The sequence below is a fragment of the Anabrus simplex genome, chromosome X, assembly GCF_040414725.1.
Source record: "Anabrus simplex isolate iqAnaSimp1 chromosome X, ASM4041472v1, whole genome shotgun sequence".
In the NCBI taxonomy this organism is placed as follows: Eukaryota; Metazoa; Arthropoda; class Insecta; order Orthoptera; family Tettigoniidae; genus Anabrus; species Anabrus simplex.
The window spans coordinates 139,273,012-139,289,057 of NC_090279.1; the positions used below are offsets into that span (position 1 = coordinate 139,273,012).

Genomic DNA, 16,046 nt, shown 5'->3' on the forward strand with positions numbered 1-16,046 from the left:
TAACTGGGATAATCTGAAGAAAGATAAAGTGTTATGGATCGAGTGTACGACACTTGTGTCCTGTGTTTCAGGTGAGCCTGCTCTCAGCAGTTGGTGGCAGCCTGATGAACCGGATAACCATGCTGGTAGGAAGTGCGCCGTTGCTGACTTGACAGGTCGGCTGAGGAACACCGGTTCTGCAGTACCCTGGTCCTTCATCTGCGAGATCCCGCTGTGAACAGATCTCATGTACAGTGTTGATATATAATAAAAATACTTGTAAATAAGTCGTGACGTTCTTTCTCCTGTTTCAACACTAACTACAGGGAAACTTTACAGAACAGCGAGGTCATCAGTCGTGTATGTTCTACGTGCCCTTAAAAACAACAAGGTAATCAGACATCTAATATTCTACCTTTATTTAAAACATCAAGGTCATCGGACATGTAATGTTCTACATTCCCTCAAAAGTAACAAGGTCACCAGACATATAATGTTCTGCCTTCCTTTAAAAACAACAAGGTCATCAGACATGTAATGTTTTACCTTCCCTCAAAAACAACAAGGTCATCAGACATGTAATGTTCTACATTCCCTCAAAAGTAACAAGGTCACCAGACATATAATGTTCTGCCTTCCTTTAAAAACAACAAGGTCACCAGACATCTAACGTTCAACCCTCCTTCAGAAACAACAAGGTCATCGGATATCTAATATTCTACCTTCCCTCAAAAACATCAAGGTCACCAGATAAATAATGTTCTACCTTCCTTTAAAAACAGCAAGGTCATGAGACATGTAATGTTCTACCTTCCTTTAAAAACAATAAGGTCACCAGACATGTAATTTTCTACCTTCCCTCAGAAACAGCAAGGTCATCAGATATGTAATGTTCTACCTTCCCTTAAAAACAAAAAGGCCATCAGACATGTAATGTTCTACCTTCCCTTAAAAACAAAAAGGCCATCAGACATGTAATGTTCTACCTTCCCTTAAAACAACAAGGTCATCAGACATGTGATATTCTAGATTCTGTTAGAAACAACAAGGTCATGGGACATCTAAAGTTCTACCATCCCTTAAATACAACAATGTCATCAAACATGCAATTATCTACGTCCCTTAAAAACAACAAGGGCATCACACACATAATGTTCTTCCTCCCTTTAAAACAACAAGGTCACTAGACACGTAATTTTCAACCTTCCCTTAAAAACAACAAGGTCATCAGAAATGTACTGTTCTACTAACCTTTAAAAACAACATGGTCACCAGACACATGATGATCTACCTTCCCTGAAAATCAGCAAGGTCATCAGACACGTAAAGTTCAGCTTTCCCTTAAAAACAACAAGGTCATCAGAAATGTACTGTTCTACTAACCTTTAAAAACAACATGGTCACCAGACACATGATGATCTACCTTCCCTGAAAATCAGCAAGGTCATCAGACACGTAAAGTTCAGCTTTCCCTTAAAAACAACAAAGCTATGAGACATGCAATGAGTTACCTTCTTTTATAAAATACAAGGCCATCTGACATATACAGTGGGCATTGAGGTTTCACGCCATTGTTGATAGAAGTGTGCTACTGTAGTTTTCTCTACTGTCTCTCGACTCGTTCGACACTTTACTCAGGGACCGTCATCATTCTGGAGCTCAAATGTAGAGCTGACAGTCTACGCACAGCGATGGAACGACTGCGAACAGAGCGGCATTCAGTAAAGATCTCCATGATTTTGAACGTAATACACGAACCGGAAAACGCTTGAGGGACATGAAGTCGCCGCAATCCCCTCTGTTTTATGGTGAAAATACCACCAGGTACCGTTCTAAGACATTCCCAGGTAAAAATAAAACACGGCGACTAAGTGCTACTGCCGAGGAGCAGCCTCCTGAATTGTGATCCACGGCAGACCGTCACACACGTCAAGAAACCTCGCTCAACGAAGGCCCGCAAAAGTCTTCCATTATCCATCCCTACAGGCAGCTTTCAGAGGCATAATCTTTACCTGGCTTGGCAATTGGAATCCCAGTGCCCTTACGCCATATGCTGTTGATCAGCCACTCAAATGGTTATGGATTTTGTACGGCCCAGGCGCCGCTTAGCTGCACTCCTCAAGTCCATCTCCATGAAGGGCGCCTGAGATGGTGTGCCACAACCTCGCGCTTTATGGCCAAAACTGAACATACCTGCCGAAAGTGACGGGAGATGGAGATGAGTAGGTGAATTGTGTACTCCGACGATACGCGGGAGTTCTGCCCACACTTGCGATGATGGAGTATGTGCCGTCACCGAAGACACATACTATATCTGCCATCTCGAATCCTTTAGGCCGTAGGTGTTTAATTACTATATGTTTGGTCATCTGACTAATTGCGAGAGATGCCGGAGGAGGAAATACTTGTTTGTTCTGCCGCAGTCGCAATTCCCAGCGCGGTTTTCAACAGACCCGCAGTCACTTGGCGTTTGGAAAATTACGGCCAGTTTTCCCATGAGGCAGGCCGTGTTTCGGCACTTCGGACTGTCTTTGTTATCGCCATCCATTTGCTATGGTGATGTTATCTGAGTTTTCGTTACATTGAAGAGCTAGGGAAGGAACGCAACTGGAAAGTACTCCAGTGTAACTACGGGGGATCCAAGAAGACTTAGGTACTTCAGGTTTCAAGTCAAAAGTAGCACAACCTAAATTCAGCAAATTGCCTAATCATTTGCTTGCATCACTGAAATCTGCAGGACTCCCAAAGTGAGGGCTGGTGCTGTGCAATGATGAAAGAAGATGAAATAATTCTACTTTTCTACTTAAAACTAAGTTAGAACTGTTGGTCATGCCGTTCCGTTTTCCTACCACTTACTGACTCAGTTGGTTCCATGGAGCCTTAAGGAACCTGAGGAAGCCTTTCCTTGACCTTCAGGTAGACAGTGGTCATGCGGGAGAATTATATTTCCTTTTTGGGTTGATGTGGTTAGGCTTGAGTAAGCCGGTGCTGAGATGCACAGTTCCACTGACTGAACTCTCGCAATGTTCTCGTTAGAGGAATTTTGTACCGTCTTTTTGACATTGAACATTGCTGGGTTTAGGATGGTTCTCTATCAGTAAGCTAACAGACTTCCACTCTGCAGCTTTGCTACAGCCTCTTGAGCTTCTGCGGGGCAATGTGCGTCTGACACCAAAAGGACACTCTTCAATTTTTATTGGCATAGCAATAGTCAAATGGCAGAATTAACGGCCTAGTTGGGTCACAACCCCTGTGGGTGGAGGCGATTGATAACAACGAAGTTAAGTCCTGCCTTTCGTAAGAGGCGACTAAAAGGAGCCCTAGAGGTTCTTGATTAGGGATCGCTGGTTGACGACCACCGCACATTTAGCTTCAACTTACTTGAGTAACGCTCCTCACTTTCATCTGTCTTACCCGACCATCCTTGGCCAACACTAGTTCTTTTCTGACCCCTTAGGTATTAGGTATCTTCCCCTGGGGGTCTTGCATTTTCAAGGGCTTCGTGGCCCGTGTCTTTCTTTGGCTGATACCTTCATTTTTCGACATTATCAGTTTAACTTCTGTTTGGTGTTAATAGAGGTTGGTTAAATATAACCACCTCCACCTCCACCACCACCTCCAACACCACCAACTCTACCACCACCACCACCACCACCACCCCATGAAGCAGAGTTTCCACGCTTAGTACAGATGGAGGATTGTTGTGTGTCGTTATTGTAACAAAGGTAAAACCAGCGTCTTCTACTTCAGCACTGACTTTCAGTGTGAGTTCTCTGTCGGATTGTCACTGAAGAATTAGTGAACCTGAATTTACAGCCCAATGTTACTTTGCTCTTCTGGAAATGGTTCATCTTGAGCAGATGCCGAAGTAGAGCTTTACGGTGGTTTTGCGGGGGACTGTGATCAGAGACACATTTCGGACAGAGGTTTAACCAGCCACTAAACTCGGTATCTGACGGATATTTCACTTTAACTTCTGCTTAACGTGTCTGAAGGCAGTGAATTCTATCTGAAGCACATCATTGTTTTCGGAAGCAGTTTCTAATGTTTTTACAGTCACGACGTGCCTTTTCAGTTTCTGGAATATCCGATTTTGTCCGAGTCTGCAGTTTTCAGCATTCCCAGCAAAGACGACACATTACATGACACAGGGGGTGATATTAGTACTACGCCCTGAACCATTAGTCTCTTCGAAACCAAGGATTTTATTACTCTCAGTGGAACACAGCTGTTTTCTAGCGGGATCGTCTATAATATTGTAGGTCTAGACCCACCTCCTAGTTGAAGACAAGCAGATGATCTTGCTTTGCGGAGCAACAGGATCACCTTCCGGCCAAGAGCAAACAGCGACCCCAGAAACAACTGCGATATTCTGAAAAGAGGAAAATTGCATGGATCTACTGTGCGACACTTGGTGGCGGTCTGGAGAGCCGGATAACAGAGCAGCTCCTCAGGGCTGCGGTCTCGATCTTTAGCCTTCATTTTCGTTTTTCACAAGATAATCTCTGACATCTGGGGCCTTTTTGTCGCTGTGAGGAATTGTTACATAATTCTATTTAAAGGGAAACAATTATTTTTTATGAATCCAACCTTGTCCGCCGCAGTAACAGAGAATGTATTTACAGCAGACAGGTCCTAAATACTTTCAAAGTTGCTTTTTCGCTAAATAGCAAACGGTATTTTCTGCGAGATTCCTCTGCAAGCAACACATCTCCTCAGAACTAATAATAGATCAGTTTGTAATGAAGTACACATGTCTTGAGCTTTCCGCCTACAAATTGTTTAAAACTGGTGTCACGTTTCTATGTAGGAAAATCAAAGTTTCGCTCTGTACGTCTCTCAATCACGGCCGTACATCATCGGTCTTGTGACTGACAGATCAATGTTCTAGCGGTGAGGCGTTGAACACTTGCTCGTAGGCCTGAGAGGAAGGCTGTTATGTTACCGTATTGAGGTGTGGTGTGTAAGGTGTCCGTGTATTGTGCGACGTGTGGGCGGTAGAGTGGTCCTTAAAACCCATACTTACCAGTATTGTCATTGAAACCTACACTGTGGATAGGTAACTTTGTCCGACCATCCATTCCAATCTTACATCGCAGACTGCACGGTTGTATGTAAACATTGTCTGGCGATCCATCTTATCTCCACATCACAGCCTGTACAATTTCTTGGTAACAATGTCTGGCCGTCCATACATATATCACAATACAGTCTGCACAGTATCTTGGTAACATTAACTGACTATCCACCCACTATTCACATCACGGCCTTCATCTTGGCCAGGTAACATCGCCTGGCCGTCCATCCACATCTTACATCACAGAATGTACAATTACTATGTAAAGTTGGCTGGCATCCACCCATACTTCACATCACAACCTGCACGGTTACTACGTGACATCTTCTGGCTATCCATCCGAACTTCATGTCACTGTCGGCACATTTGCTAGGTGAGAATTTTTGGTCATCCACCATACTCTACATCACAGGCGGTACAGTTTCTTTGTAGCACTCTCTGGCCATCCACTCATACTTCACATCACAGCCTGTAGGGTGGCTAGGTTACATTTTGTGACCATCCATCCATACCTTATATCACAGACTGCACTGTTGCCAGGTAACACTCTCAGGCCATCCATAAATACTCCATACCACAGCCTGTACAGTTTCTTGGTAATATTTTCTGGCCATCAACACATATTCCACATCAGAGGCTGTACAATTTCTTGGTAACATTATCTGGACATGCATCCATACATCACGTCAAATCCTGCATTGTTGCTAGGTGACATTATCTGGCCATCCAGCCATATTCCACATCACAGCCCATGCAGTGTGGCCGTCAACCAATACTTCACATCACAGCTTTCATGTTTAGTATTTAATATTTTCTGGTCATCCATGGATACCTTACACAAGAGCCTGCACGGTTGCCAGGTAACCATGTCCGGTCATCCACCCAAACTTCAGATCAGAGCCTGCACAGTTACGGGCGATCAACCCATACTTCAGATCAGAGCCTCCACAGTTACGGGCGATCAACCCATACTTCATATCACAGATTTAATGCTTGGTAGGTAACATCTTCTGCTCATCAATTCTCAGCCTGCACGTTTGTTAGGCAACGTTGTCCAGCCATCCATCCATACTTCATGACACAGCCTGTATTACACTAGGTAACAATTTCAGGCCGTCTATCCGTAGTTTACCTCACAGCCTGTACTGTTACTATGTAACATTTCCTGACCATCTATCCATAGTTCACATTGCAGCCTGCAAAGGTACTATGTAACATTGTCTGGCAAACCAACCATAATTCACATTATAGCCTTCGAGTTTGGTAGGTAATATTTTCTGGCCATCCATCGATACTCCACATCACAGCCTTCACGTTTGGCAGGTAATATTTTCTGGCCATACTTCCATAACTAACATCACAGCCTGCACCATTAGTAGACAAAACATTGTCTGGTCATCCATCCATACTTCACATCACTGCCTGTAGAGATTCTTGGTAACCTTTTCTGGCCAACCACCCATACTTCACATCACATCCAGCATGGTGGCCAGGTATTACTGTCTGGCCATCCCCTATACTTCACATCACGGCCTTAATATTTGCTACATAACATTTTCTGGCCATCCATTCATCGTAATACCACAGCGTGCACGGTTGTTTGGAAACATTGTCCGGTCATCCACCATACTCCACATCACAGCCTGTACACTTTCTCTGTAACATCGTCTGGCCATGCATTTATACTTCACAACACAGCCTGTATAATTTCTAGGTAACATTGTCTGTCCATGCATTCATACTTCACAACAAAGCCCGTACAATTTCTGGGTAACATTGTCTGTCCATTCATTCATACTTCACAACACAGCCTGCACAGTTTCTCTGTAAAATTTTCTGCCCATTCATTGGCATAGCAGTAGTCAAATAGCAGAATTAACGGCCTGGTTGGGTCACACCCCCTGTGGTGAGCAATTTCTGGGTAACATTGTCTCTCCATTCCTTCATACTTCACAACACAGCCTGTACAGTTTCTGGGTAACATTGTCTGGCCATGCATTCATACTTCACAACACAGCCTGCACAGTTACTACTGCATATTGTCTGGCCATCCATCCATCCATACCTTGCATCACAGCCTGCAAGTTTGCCATGTAATATTGGATGGCCATCCATCCACACATCACATTACAATCTGCGCTGTTCCTAGGTAAAATTGTCTGAGCATCCATCCATACTTCATATCACAGCTTTCATGTCTTTTAGGTAACAATTTCTGGCCATTCATCCATCCTTCATACCATAGCTTCCGCGGTTACCACGTTACATTCTCGGGCCATCAACGCATACTTCACATCACAACCTTCAATTTTGTAGGTAATACTTCCTGGCCATGCATCCATACCTTACATCACAGCAAGAATTGTTACTGGGTAAAATCACCTGGCCATCCAAACATACTTCATATCACAGCCTGCGCAGTTACTGATAACTATGTCTGGCCATCAACCCATAGTTAAAAGCACATCCTTATTGTTTTCCAGGTGACATTTTACGGCCCTCCATCTATACCTTACATCACAGTCTGCACGGTTACTAGGTAAAAGTTTATGCCATCAATCCATACCCCACATCACAGCCTGCAAGTTTCCTAGGTAACATTGTCCTGCAATCCATCCGTACTTCACGTTACAGCCTGTACTGTTTCCTGGAAGCATTTCCCGACCATCCATCAATACTTCACATCACAGCCTGTACAGTTGCTAGAGTTACGCATTTGTCGACTTATTTCTGATGATCTCCGGCCATAAGACTTTTATGTCCAAAGAAAGTACGAATATAATTTTTAAAGGTAAACAACTCCATCTTGACCTGACACGATACATATGTTTATTATTATCATCTTTATTATTAATACTTGGAGTTAACTCTCCGGTGATCGCGCGAAGGAAAGTAACGTCAGTGGTCACGCGGATCACAATTGCGATCCATACTTTCTTTGTGAAATGAGGCTGTTCTGTGCTACTTATTCAATGAATATGATTGTGCATTGTGAAAAGAACTCTATTTTCTGTACAGTGTAATATTATTATGTGTGCATTTATAAGAGACACCTGAAAAATTACTGGCATTGTGATTTGTCTCACTTACTCCCTCCATTACCTTCCTCAATGTCTGGTTCATAGATTTATTTTCTCACAGTCATCCAATTTGCTCCTATATACCAATAAACTCATGACACGGTGCTTAGGAACTGAGATTAGACACTGTAATAAGAAACGAACAAAGTCAAAAGAAGTCACGCTAGTGGTCGCACTGATCACAGTTGTGATGCACAGGAATAAATTGTTTTATAACGCAACAGCCATCAGTCAAGGGTTAGCAGACTCCTGCGTGTCAGAGAGGGGTCGAGGTGTGAGGAAGGTACACAGATGCTCAAGGTCAACAGTCATAACAAACTGTTACCCATAACCTTCGAACATTCGTCTGAAATGAAATATGTGTTTGAGTGATATAGCAAAATGCCTACATTCACGCTTAATAGTTAATAAGTAATATTTTCTGGCCATCGATCCGTACCTTACGTCAGTGCATGCTCGTTTACCTACTAACTTTGTCTGGCATTCAATACATACTTCACATCACAGCCTGTACAGTTGCTTGAGTTACACAACAGGTTAACGTTATGAGCCCAAAATCAAAGTGAAGTGGAGGCGAACAATCGAACTCCTTGAAAACACTAGTTGGGCTCGTGGCCCGACGATACACAGGCTAACTACTGAAGTGACTAGCTGGAGAAAATCTTTACGTCACAGAATTTAAAGATTGAAAAGGTTACATAATACTAGTCACCTCAAAATCAACATGAGAGGTAAGTCGAGAGAGTAACTCATTCTCTATTCCCTAATAAAGTTTAAAATATATACAGCTGTTAGAAATTTCCTATAGAAGTAGAACTTAACAATTTACGTTACATGGTTCAATTCGGAAACGAGTTAGCTTTCACTTAATACGGATGGACTGTCATTACCTGTAGATGCTCGACGACTGGCGAGGCCCCGCCTCCTTTGTACACACACACACACACACACGCTAGACCAGAGCGATTAGGAAGACAAAGTGGCTCGAAAAATGGGTAGCTTATACACTCAAGAAGAAGGTTCCCGATAACACTGGGGTAAAGCCCGACACCCCCCCCCCCCAATTCTTAATGGATAATTTTCATAGGTACATGAAAATCCCTACTGGTTGAAATAAATATATACATTTCCTATTGGTCAATATTGGAAGTCGGCGGTCAGAGACAGAAGTGTAGTAAACCATTGAACAAAACAACACAAAACGTAATCAACTCACTTTTAGAAACCTAGGAAAAACAAATATCTTCAGATTTTTTGTAGTTCCTTTTTAATAGAGACATCTATTGGGAGAAGTCCAAATTTCTTGCACTAATTGTTGCCATCTACAATTTAAGATGTCATTCTACAATGCGCATGATTTAAATGAGCGGGGCAGGTGTACCCACCGGTACTCATATTTCATGATTTTTGTATAAAATATTGTAAATTGAACATTATTACACTTTGTGGACAAGGCGATATTATTCTTAAACTTCAATCATCGGTGAATCACCTAGAATTATACTTCAATGCTACCTTCAGAGCATTAATACACAGAGTGAATGTTGCAGCGAGAGGCCAATATCATTATCAGATCATCGGGGATTCGAAATAGGTTCTGAGGGGATATATGGTTAATTGTCAAACAGTGGCATTCGAAAAGGTCATGAATTCGGAACATGGGAGGTACTTACTTAGCTGCTCTGGTTAACCGTAAATTACAATGAAAACCGTGGACATAAATGGATATTTACAGCGGAAGTCCTTCCTGAAGGTGACCTACCATAGATTACAATCCCATTATGATCGTATTTTTGTAAGTATGTGTTGTTTAATGTCAATTATTTATTATAATATAAGGGACATTTATTTTTTCCAATTACCGCATCATATTATTCGGATTAATGGTTGAGGGTAACATTTGAAAGTTCTTCATACGGAAATGTAGCCTAATTTTAAATATTAATGAGAATGACATCTAAAATAAACACTTCATAACTTTCACAAACAGCTGTAAAAAGTGTATTTACCATTCTTGGTGTACTGAAATATATCTACACCAAGCAATGCGCAAACACAGCTACACGAGTAGCGTACAGCGCCACCAGATGAACTCTCAGGAGCAAAAGATAAACAGGTTCACTTATCATCAGTCGGAAAATACACAATACACTAGTTGTATATGAGTCTTTTATAATATGCTGCTTCAACAATAATGATCATGATAATAAAGGGATACATAAAAAGCAACACAGGTGAAATTTCACTCCACCTACTAATTTCGGCTTGGTAAAGCCACATTTGAAATAGGCGTATAAATAGGAACCGCTGAAGAAAAGAAACATCCTGCTGGTAAAATGTGGTGTGGGAAATTAAGAATTGTTGGTACTGAATTTGGTTTAATTTTAATTCCCACATCAAGAGCTTCGTTATGAAAAAATTCCGGTGAGAAATGCTTCGAGCATAATGTTGAATGCTTGCCAGGCAAGAAATTCTCCCTTCTTAATGCAATTACCCATATTCTTCCTTGCCTCATTAGCTTGAAAACTGAAATCAATTAAAGCACAATATTCATAATTACAGCACCCGGGAAACTGAAACTGTAACAAAAAAAAAAAAAATTACACGTGATTTTTCGTATTGTACAGACACCTGACAACGACTTTATAAAGCATATAATCCTCTCACACCATCGTAGTTTATCATTATATACGAAACCACAGATTAATTTAGGTAAATGTTAACCTTCTGGTCCCATCGAATTGAGCCTCATTTGATCATAATAGAACTTTATTGAATATAAAAATGTGAATTTTTTCATATAGCGAAATTGAGTGCTCTTACAGCAGTATTTTGACAAAGACCGCCAAAGAATATCCTTAAGCCACTCAAGTTTCTTAAAATCACGTTCTGTTGGGGGCAATAAAACAATTATCTCGGCGAAAAACAGCTCACCAGTGCGCACTAGATAGCGTAGAAAGTAGGACAACCCACCCAGACGTGTAGGAAATTTCCGCTGGTTGCGAGACAAGGAACCACGGAGCAACGAAGAGAGAAGTTGGAAATGCCTTCCTGAATCCTTAAAACTGAAGTGAAATCGTCCAGACAGACAATCATCAAAATACATCAGCCAATGAAAATTCGCCATTCTAAGTATTTCAGTGTTAGCGCTCTGTATTATTAGTCACTATAGGCTATCAATCAGAAGTTACAGATAATTTTGTGGGAATAATACTCCGATTTATAAAGCGTACATAGTGGAGGAAGAAAATTTATTAGATGTGTGGCCGACAGTTAATAGAGTGAAACACGGGACAATCAGTATTGCCGCCATTTCTCAACCACGTCACTCAGTCCGAAATATTCCAACCCAAGCCGTCAGAATTATTTCAAATTCAGTGATCAACTTTGCATCCACGATACAATAAAGGAACCGCTATATTGGAATGTTCCAAGAAAATTAAAAGTCAATAACCCATGATGTAAAATTATAATTTATTATAATGCAATAATTGGTGACACTAAGTGTCAGTAATAAACATTTAAATGGTCGTTATTAAACTATTGTAATGCACTTTACATCAGTGTTGATCGAAATAACAATTAAGGCATTGTCAAATGTAAGATGAATTAGTAATGTGATAGTTAATCATTTAATTAATTTTATAAAAGTTCATAATCATTTAGAATAATAGTAAACTTCTGGAAATCTTCCAAGCTGGCGTTAGAACAAGATTTCAACACGTTTCCTGCTTGATAGTCTATGTTCATATTGTATTTTATCAGTCAGTAGAAGCAGAGGAGCTGTGGGCGTCCCAATCCACCTCGTCAGCATTATTTTTGCTGAGTCAGCACCCGAGGTCATTGAAACCTGAGATCATTGACTCCGAGATCACTGACTCCGGTCACGTGACTATGACGTCATCACCACGTGCTATTGTTAGTAAACAAAGCCACGTGCTCTTGTTTGTATACAAAGCCACGTGCTTTCTTGACAGCCACGTGCTTATTGACATCTATCTTCAAACAACAACGCATCGCTAACCTCACTGCTGCCATCCTGACGGGCCTAAACCTTAGTGCTGCCAACTAAATCTCACTAGTGCGAGATTTGAATCAGTAAACAAAGCCATGTGCTTTTTTGACAGCCACATGCTTTTTGATAGCTGTCTTCGACAACAACGCATCGCTAACCTCATTGCTGCCATCTTAACGGGCCTAAACCTCAGTGCTGCCAACGTAACCTTACTAGCGCAAGATTTGAACCGGTAAACAAATCCACGTGCTTTTTTGACAGCTGTCATCCGCCATCTTGCATCGCTGACCTTTGAAATGGTAAACAAAGCCACGTGCTTTTTTCTAACAGCTGTCATTCGCCATCTTGCATCGGTAACCTTAGTGCTGCCCTCTTTACGGCACTAACCCTTACTAGCGCGTGATTTGAATCGGTAAACAAAGCCACGTGCTTTTCTTCGACAGCTGTCATCCGCCATCTTTAATCAACAGAGCACCGTGCTGCTATCCTTATCGTAGTAGGGAGCAATTTCGTCAGCTGTCATCGGCCATCTTTAATCAACAGAACACCGTTCTGCCTTCTTTACGGTACTGCGGGCAATTTGAAAAGTTCCGTTAGCTGTCATCAGCCATATTGCATCACAAACCTCAGTGCTGCACTCTTTAGCTTCTTACTTTTGGAATGTGGTGGCGATAAATTCCACGTGCTTTACAAATCCACGTGCTTTTTTGATAGCTGTCATCCGCCATCTTTAATCAAGAGAGCACAGTGCTGCACTCATTAGCTACTTACCTTTGAAATGCGGTGGCGGCAAATTTCATGTGCTTTACAAACCCACTTGCTTTTCTGACAGCTGTCATCCGTCATCTTGCATCTCAAACCACTTGCTGCACTCTTTAGCTACTAACTGAATTGGTAAACAAAGCTACGTGAGTTTTTGATAGCTGCTACCAGCCATCTTGCATCGCTAACCTGAGTGCTGCACTCTTTAGCTACTCACCTTTGAAATGTGGTGACGGACAATTCGAAAAATTATATTTAACAGGCTGCCATATTTAATCAAGAGAGCACCGTGCTGCACTCTTAAACTACATACCTTTAACATGTGGTGGCGGACAATTTGAAAACTTCTATTTGACAAGCTGCCATCATTAATCAACAGAGCACCGTGCTGCCCTCTTTAGCTACATACCTTTAACATGTGGTGTCGGACAATTTGAAAAATTCAATTTGACAAGCTGCCATCTTTAATCAACAGAGCACCGTGCTGCTATCTTTAGGTACATACCTTTGAAATGTAGTAGCGGGTAATTTGAAAAAAAATCCGTTAGCAATCAACATTAAACATTAGTGCATACGCGAACCTAACCTCTCATCTACCATCTTGAAGGAGACTATCCTTAGTTTACGACAAGATGCCCTTCCCAATGCTAATTAGCGCAAGATAGCGGTGGTTGTTATAGCTACCTCCTCCACCTCCTCCTCCTCCCCTACCTCCTCCGCCCCCTCTACCTCCTCCTCCCTCAAGGCATAGCTATATCGAACATGCATAGCGAAGACAAGAGTGTGCTGCGATAACATCATTGTGCATGATTAGACCTGACTACATACTACTGTTCAAACATACTACAACAAGTGTTGAGAATACAAAATCACATACTATACTTCGATGTTGTAGAACACTGCATTGCAAGACTAGAATCAAACCCTGTTCAGAAGAAAGTCCTTTCTCATACTACTTACTAAGCTGCTCTTTCTCCTTTTTTGTCAAGGCATAGCTTTATCGAACAAGTTTAAACATGCATTACTGTAACGACGTCAAGGTAAGAGTGTGCACGTGCTGCAGCGATGACGTCATTGTGCATGTTTAGACTTGTACACATACTCCTGTTCAAAACATATTATAACTAGAATTACATACTATAGATGATGTTCAGAACACTGCATTGTGAGACTAGAATCAAACACTGTGTAGAAAAAATAATTCGCAACATACGTACTAAGCTGCCTCTCTGAGAAGAAAACATACTTACGAATCTGCTAAACACATTCTTTCTTGACGTACAGCCTCTTCTTCTTCGTGAGGAAGGCGCGGGGTGGAGGAGGAGGAGGAGAAGGTAATACCTAATCTAAAATAAAAGAATATGCCAATTCTACATTATTTATTTACATCTTGTATGTACAAGTTTTAGTTGATGCTGTACCCCCATGGAACACTGGTAAGGGAATCGCTCTCCCATACACGTTTGTCATCGCAAGGAAGCAATGAACATTTATTTTGTGCGATCGCATACACATGATGTTTACGTGATTGAATCCTTTTTTGCATACAGAAAGCGGCATTTCTAGAGGTGAGTACATCGCGATAGTGTTGAAGGTGTAAACAGCTAACGACGAGTTTGGATTTCTTAACAGACTGCGAATTTTGAGTGTCATAGGCATAAATTTTTGGTGCTAAACCAATAAACTCAGTCATGATATTCATGCCGCATTCATCTTTCGTAAGCCCTATGACTTTTTTGGTTGCGGTCGAATGTTAAACGGATTACTACGGGAAAAGAAAGAAGTGTCAAAGTATTGCGAATGATTTCGCTTCACATCGTAGACGTCTGTCTTCCGAATATGATAAATGAAACTATCTGTATCCACATACAAAAGTGTAAGATCACAAAACTGTTGCTTTGCAAATCCATAATGAAAATCATACATTTTTAATTTTGAAAAATCAAGTATAGCCATTCCCAAATAAATTGGCTTGGCATAGATGATCTCCGTTCTTTTTTCATTTCAACAGAAATAACGTCACGATCAATAACATGATAGGCTTTGAAATTTTGTTGTGAGATGTACTTGCGCGCGCCGTACCGGCCATCCCACTGATTAATTAAATGAATGTCGCGAAGTTTGCGTACATTTTCCATGCTTTTGCCATAGATAGAGTTATTCATCAGTTTGAAAAACGTACCCTCAAATGATGTTGTAGCACGTAGACGATGTTCAGTATTCAAATCCATGTACGGTTTAAGCCATGCTTCCTGCTTAGACGCAACGATACGATGAATACACTCTAACTGTAAGCCGTATTCGAGACATTGAACAAGACATTGTATGTGAATAACATAGCGCTTTTTCGAAAAAGATTGGCTAGCAGTTTAGTGTGTTTCGACGTATAGTTAGGTGGAATCATATTTTCAACACAAAAAGGAAGGTCAGAATGTGAATCATGCAGATGAGAAGGGTATGCAAGAGAAGCTTCCAGCACGTAGCTGCGATGAGCCTCAAAAACATCTAAATGTTGAATTTCAGTTTCTGTTAGCCATACAAAATTTGTACACGGTAATGGCTGTGACATGGCCCACCCATACAGATTATTGACATCGAAATACATCAGATAAGAATGTTCTTTCTCTGGATTATAGTTGTCGAGGTAGGGATTATTCGCAATAGCATGCCTGTTGACAAGCGAAACGAGTCCGCCGCGAATGCCGCGTTCAAATAACAAAAGCATGTCGACATCCGTTAGAAGATCAAGTTGAACACCGGTAAACTTGAGCATCGCATCCCACGACCGACCTGGTGTTGTGTAGTAATAGCAAGGGTCTAATCCGTAAATAGATAAACACCTTTTACGAAACTTCTCAAACACATCACAGAGTAAAAGTGTATCTATCTTCAAATACAAGTCAGCATATTGACCTAAGATCTGTAGCTGAAACGTTGGCCACACCTGGCAGGCATGCAAATAGTCTTCATCAGAAATAGATACCGTATGCTTATCGTATGACGATGAGCTGAGTGACGGCGTGCTACATTCACTTAACACACTTGTAAATGCAGACTGAGGAGGTAATTTTGTTTCTTCTAATGTTTGAAAGCTCTGAATGTAGTCATAGGGCAGAGCCCCTTTTCTCAGGAT

General features: G+C 41.4%; 1 protein-coding gene across 1 annotated transcript in view; it reads left to right on the forward strand.

The window, feature by feature from the left end:
• Window positions 1-217, forward strand: part of LOC136886078 (uncharacterized) — a 36,900-nt gene extending 36,683 nt beyond the window's left edge. Inside the window, exon 6 of the mRNA XM_068230920.1 lies at window positions 72-217. Within this exon, the coding sequence (XP_068087021.1) occupies window positions 72-217 (146 nt within the window). The remainder of the gene's footprint in view (window positions 1-71) is intronic.
• The last annotated feature ends 15,829 nt before the right edge of the window (window positions 218-16,046 follow it).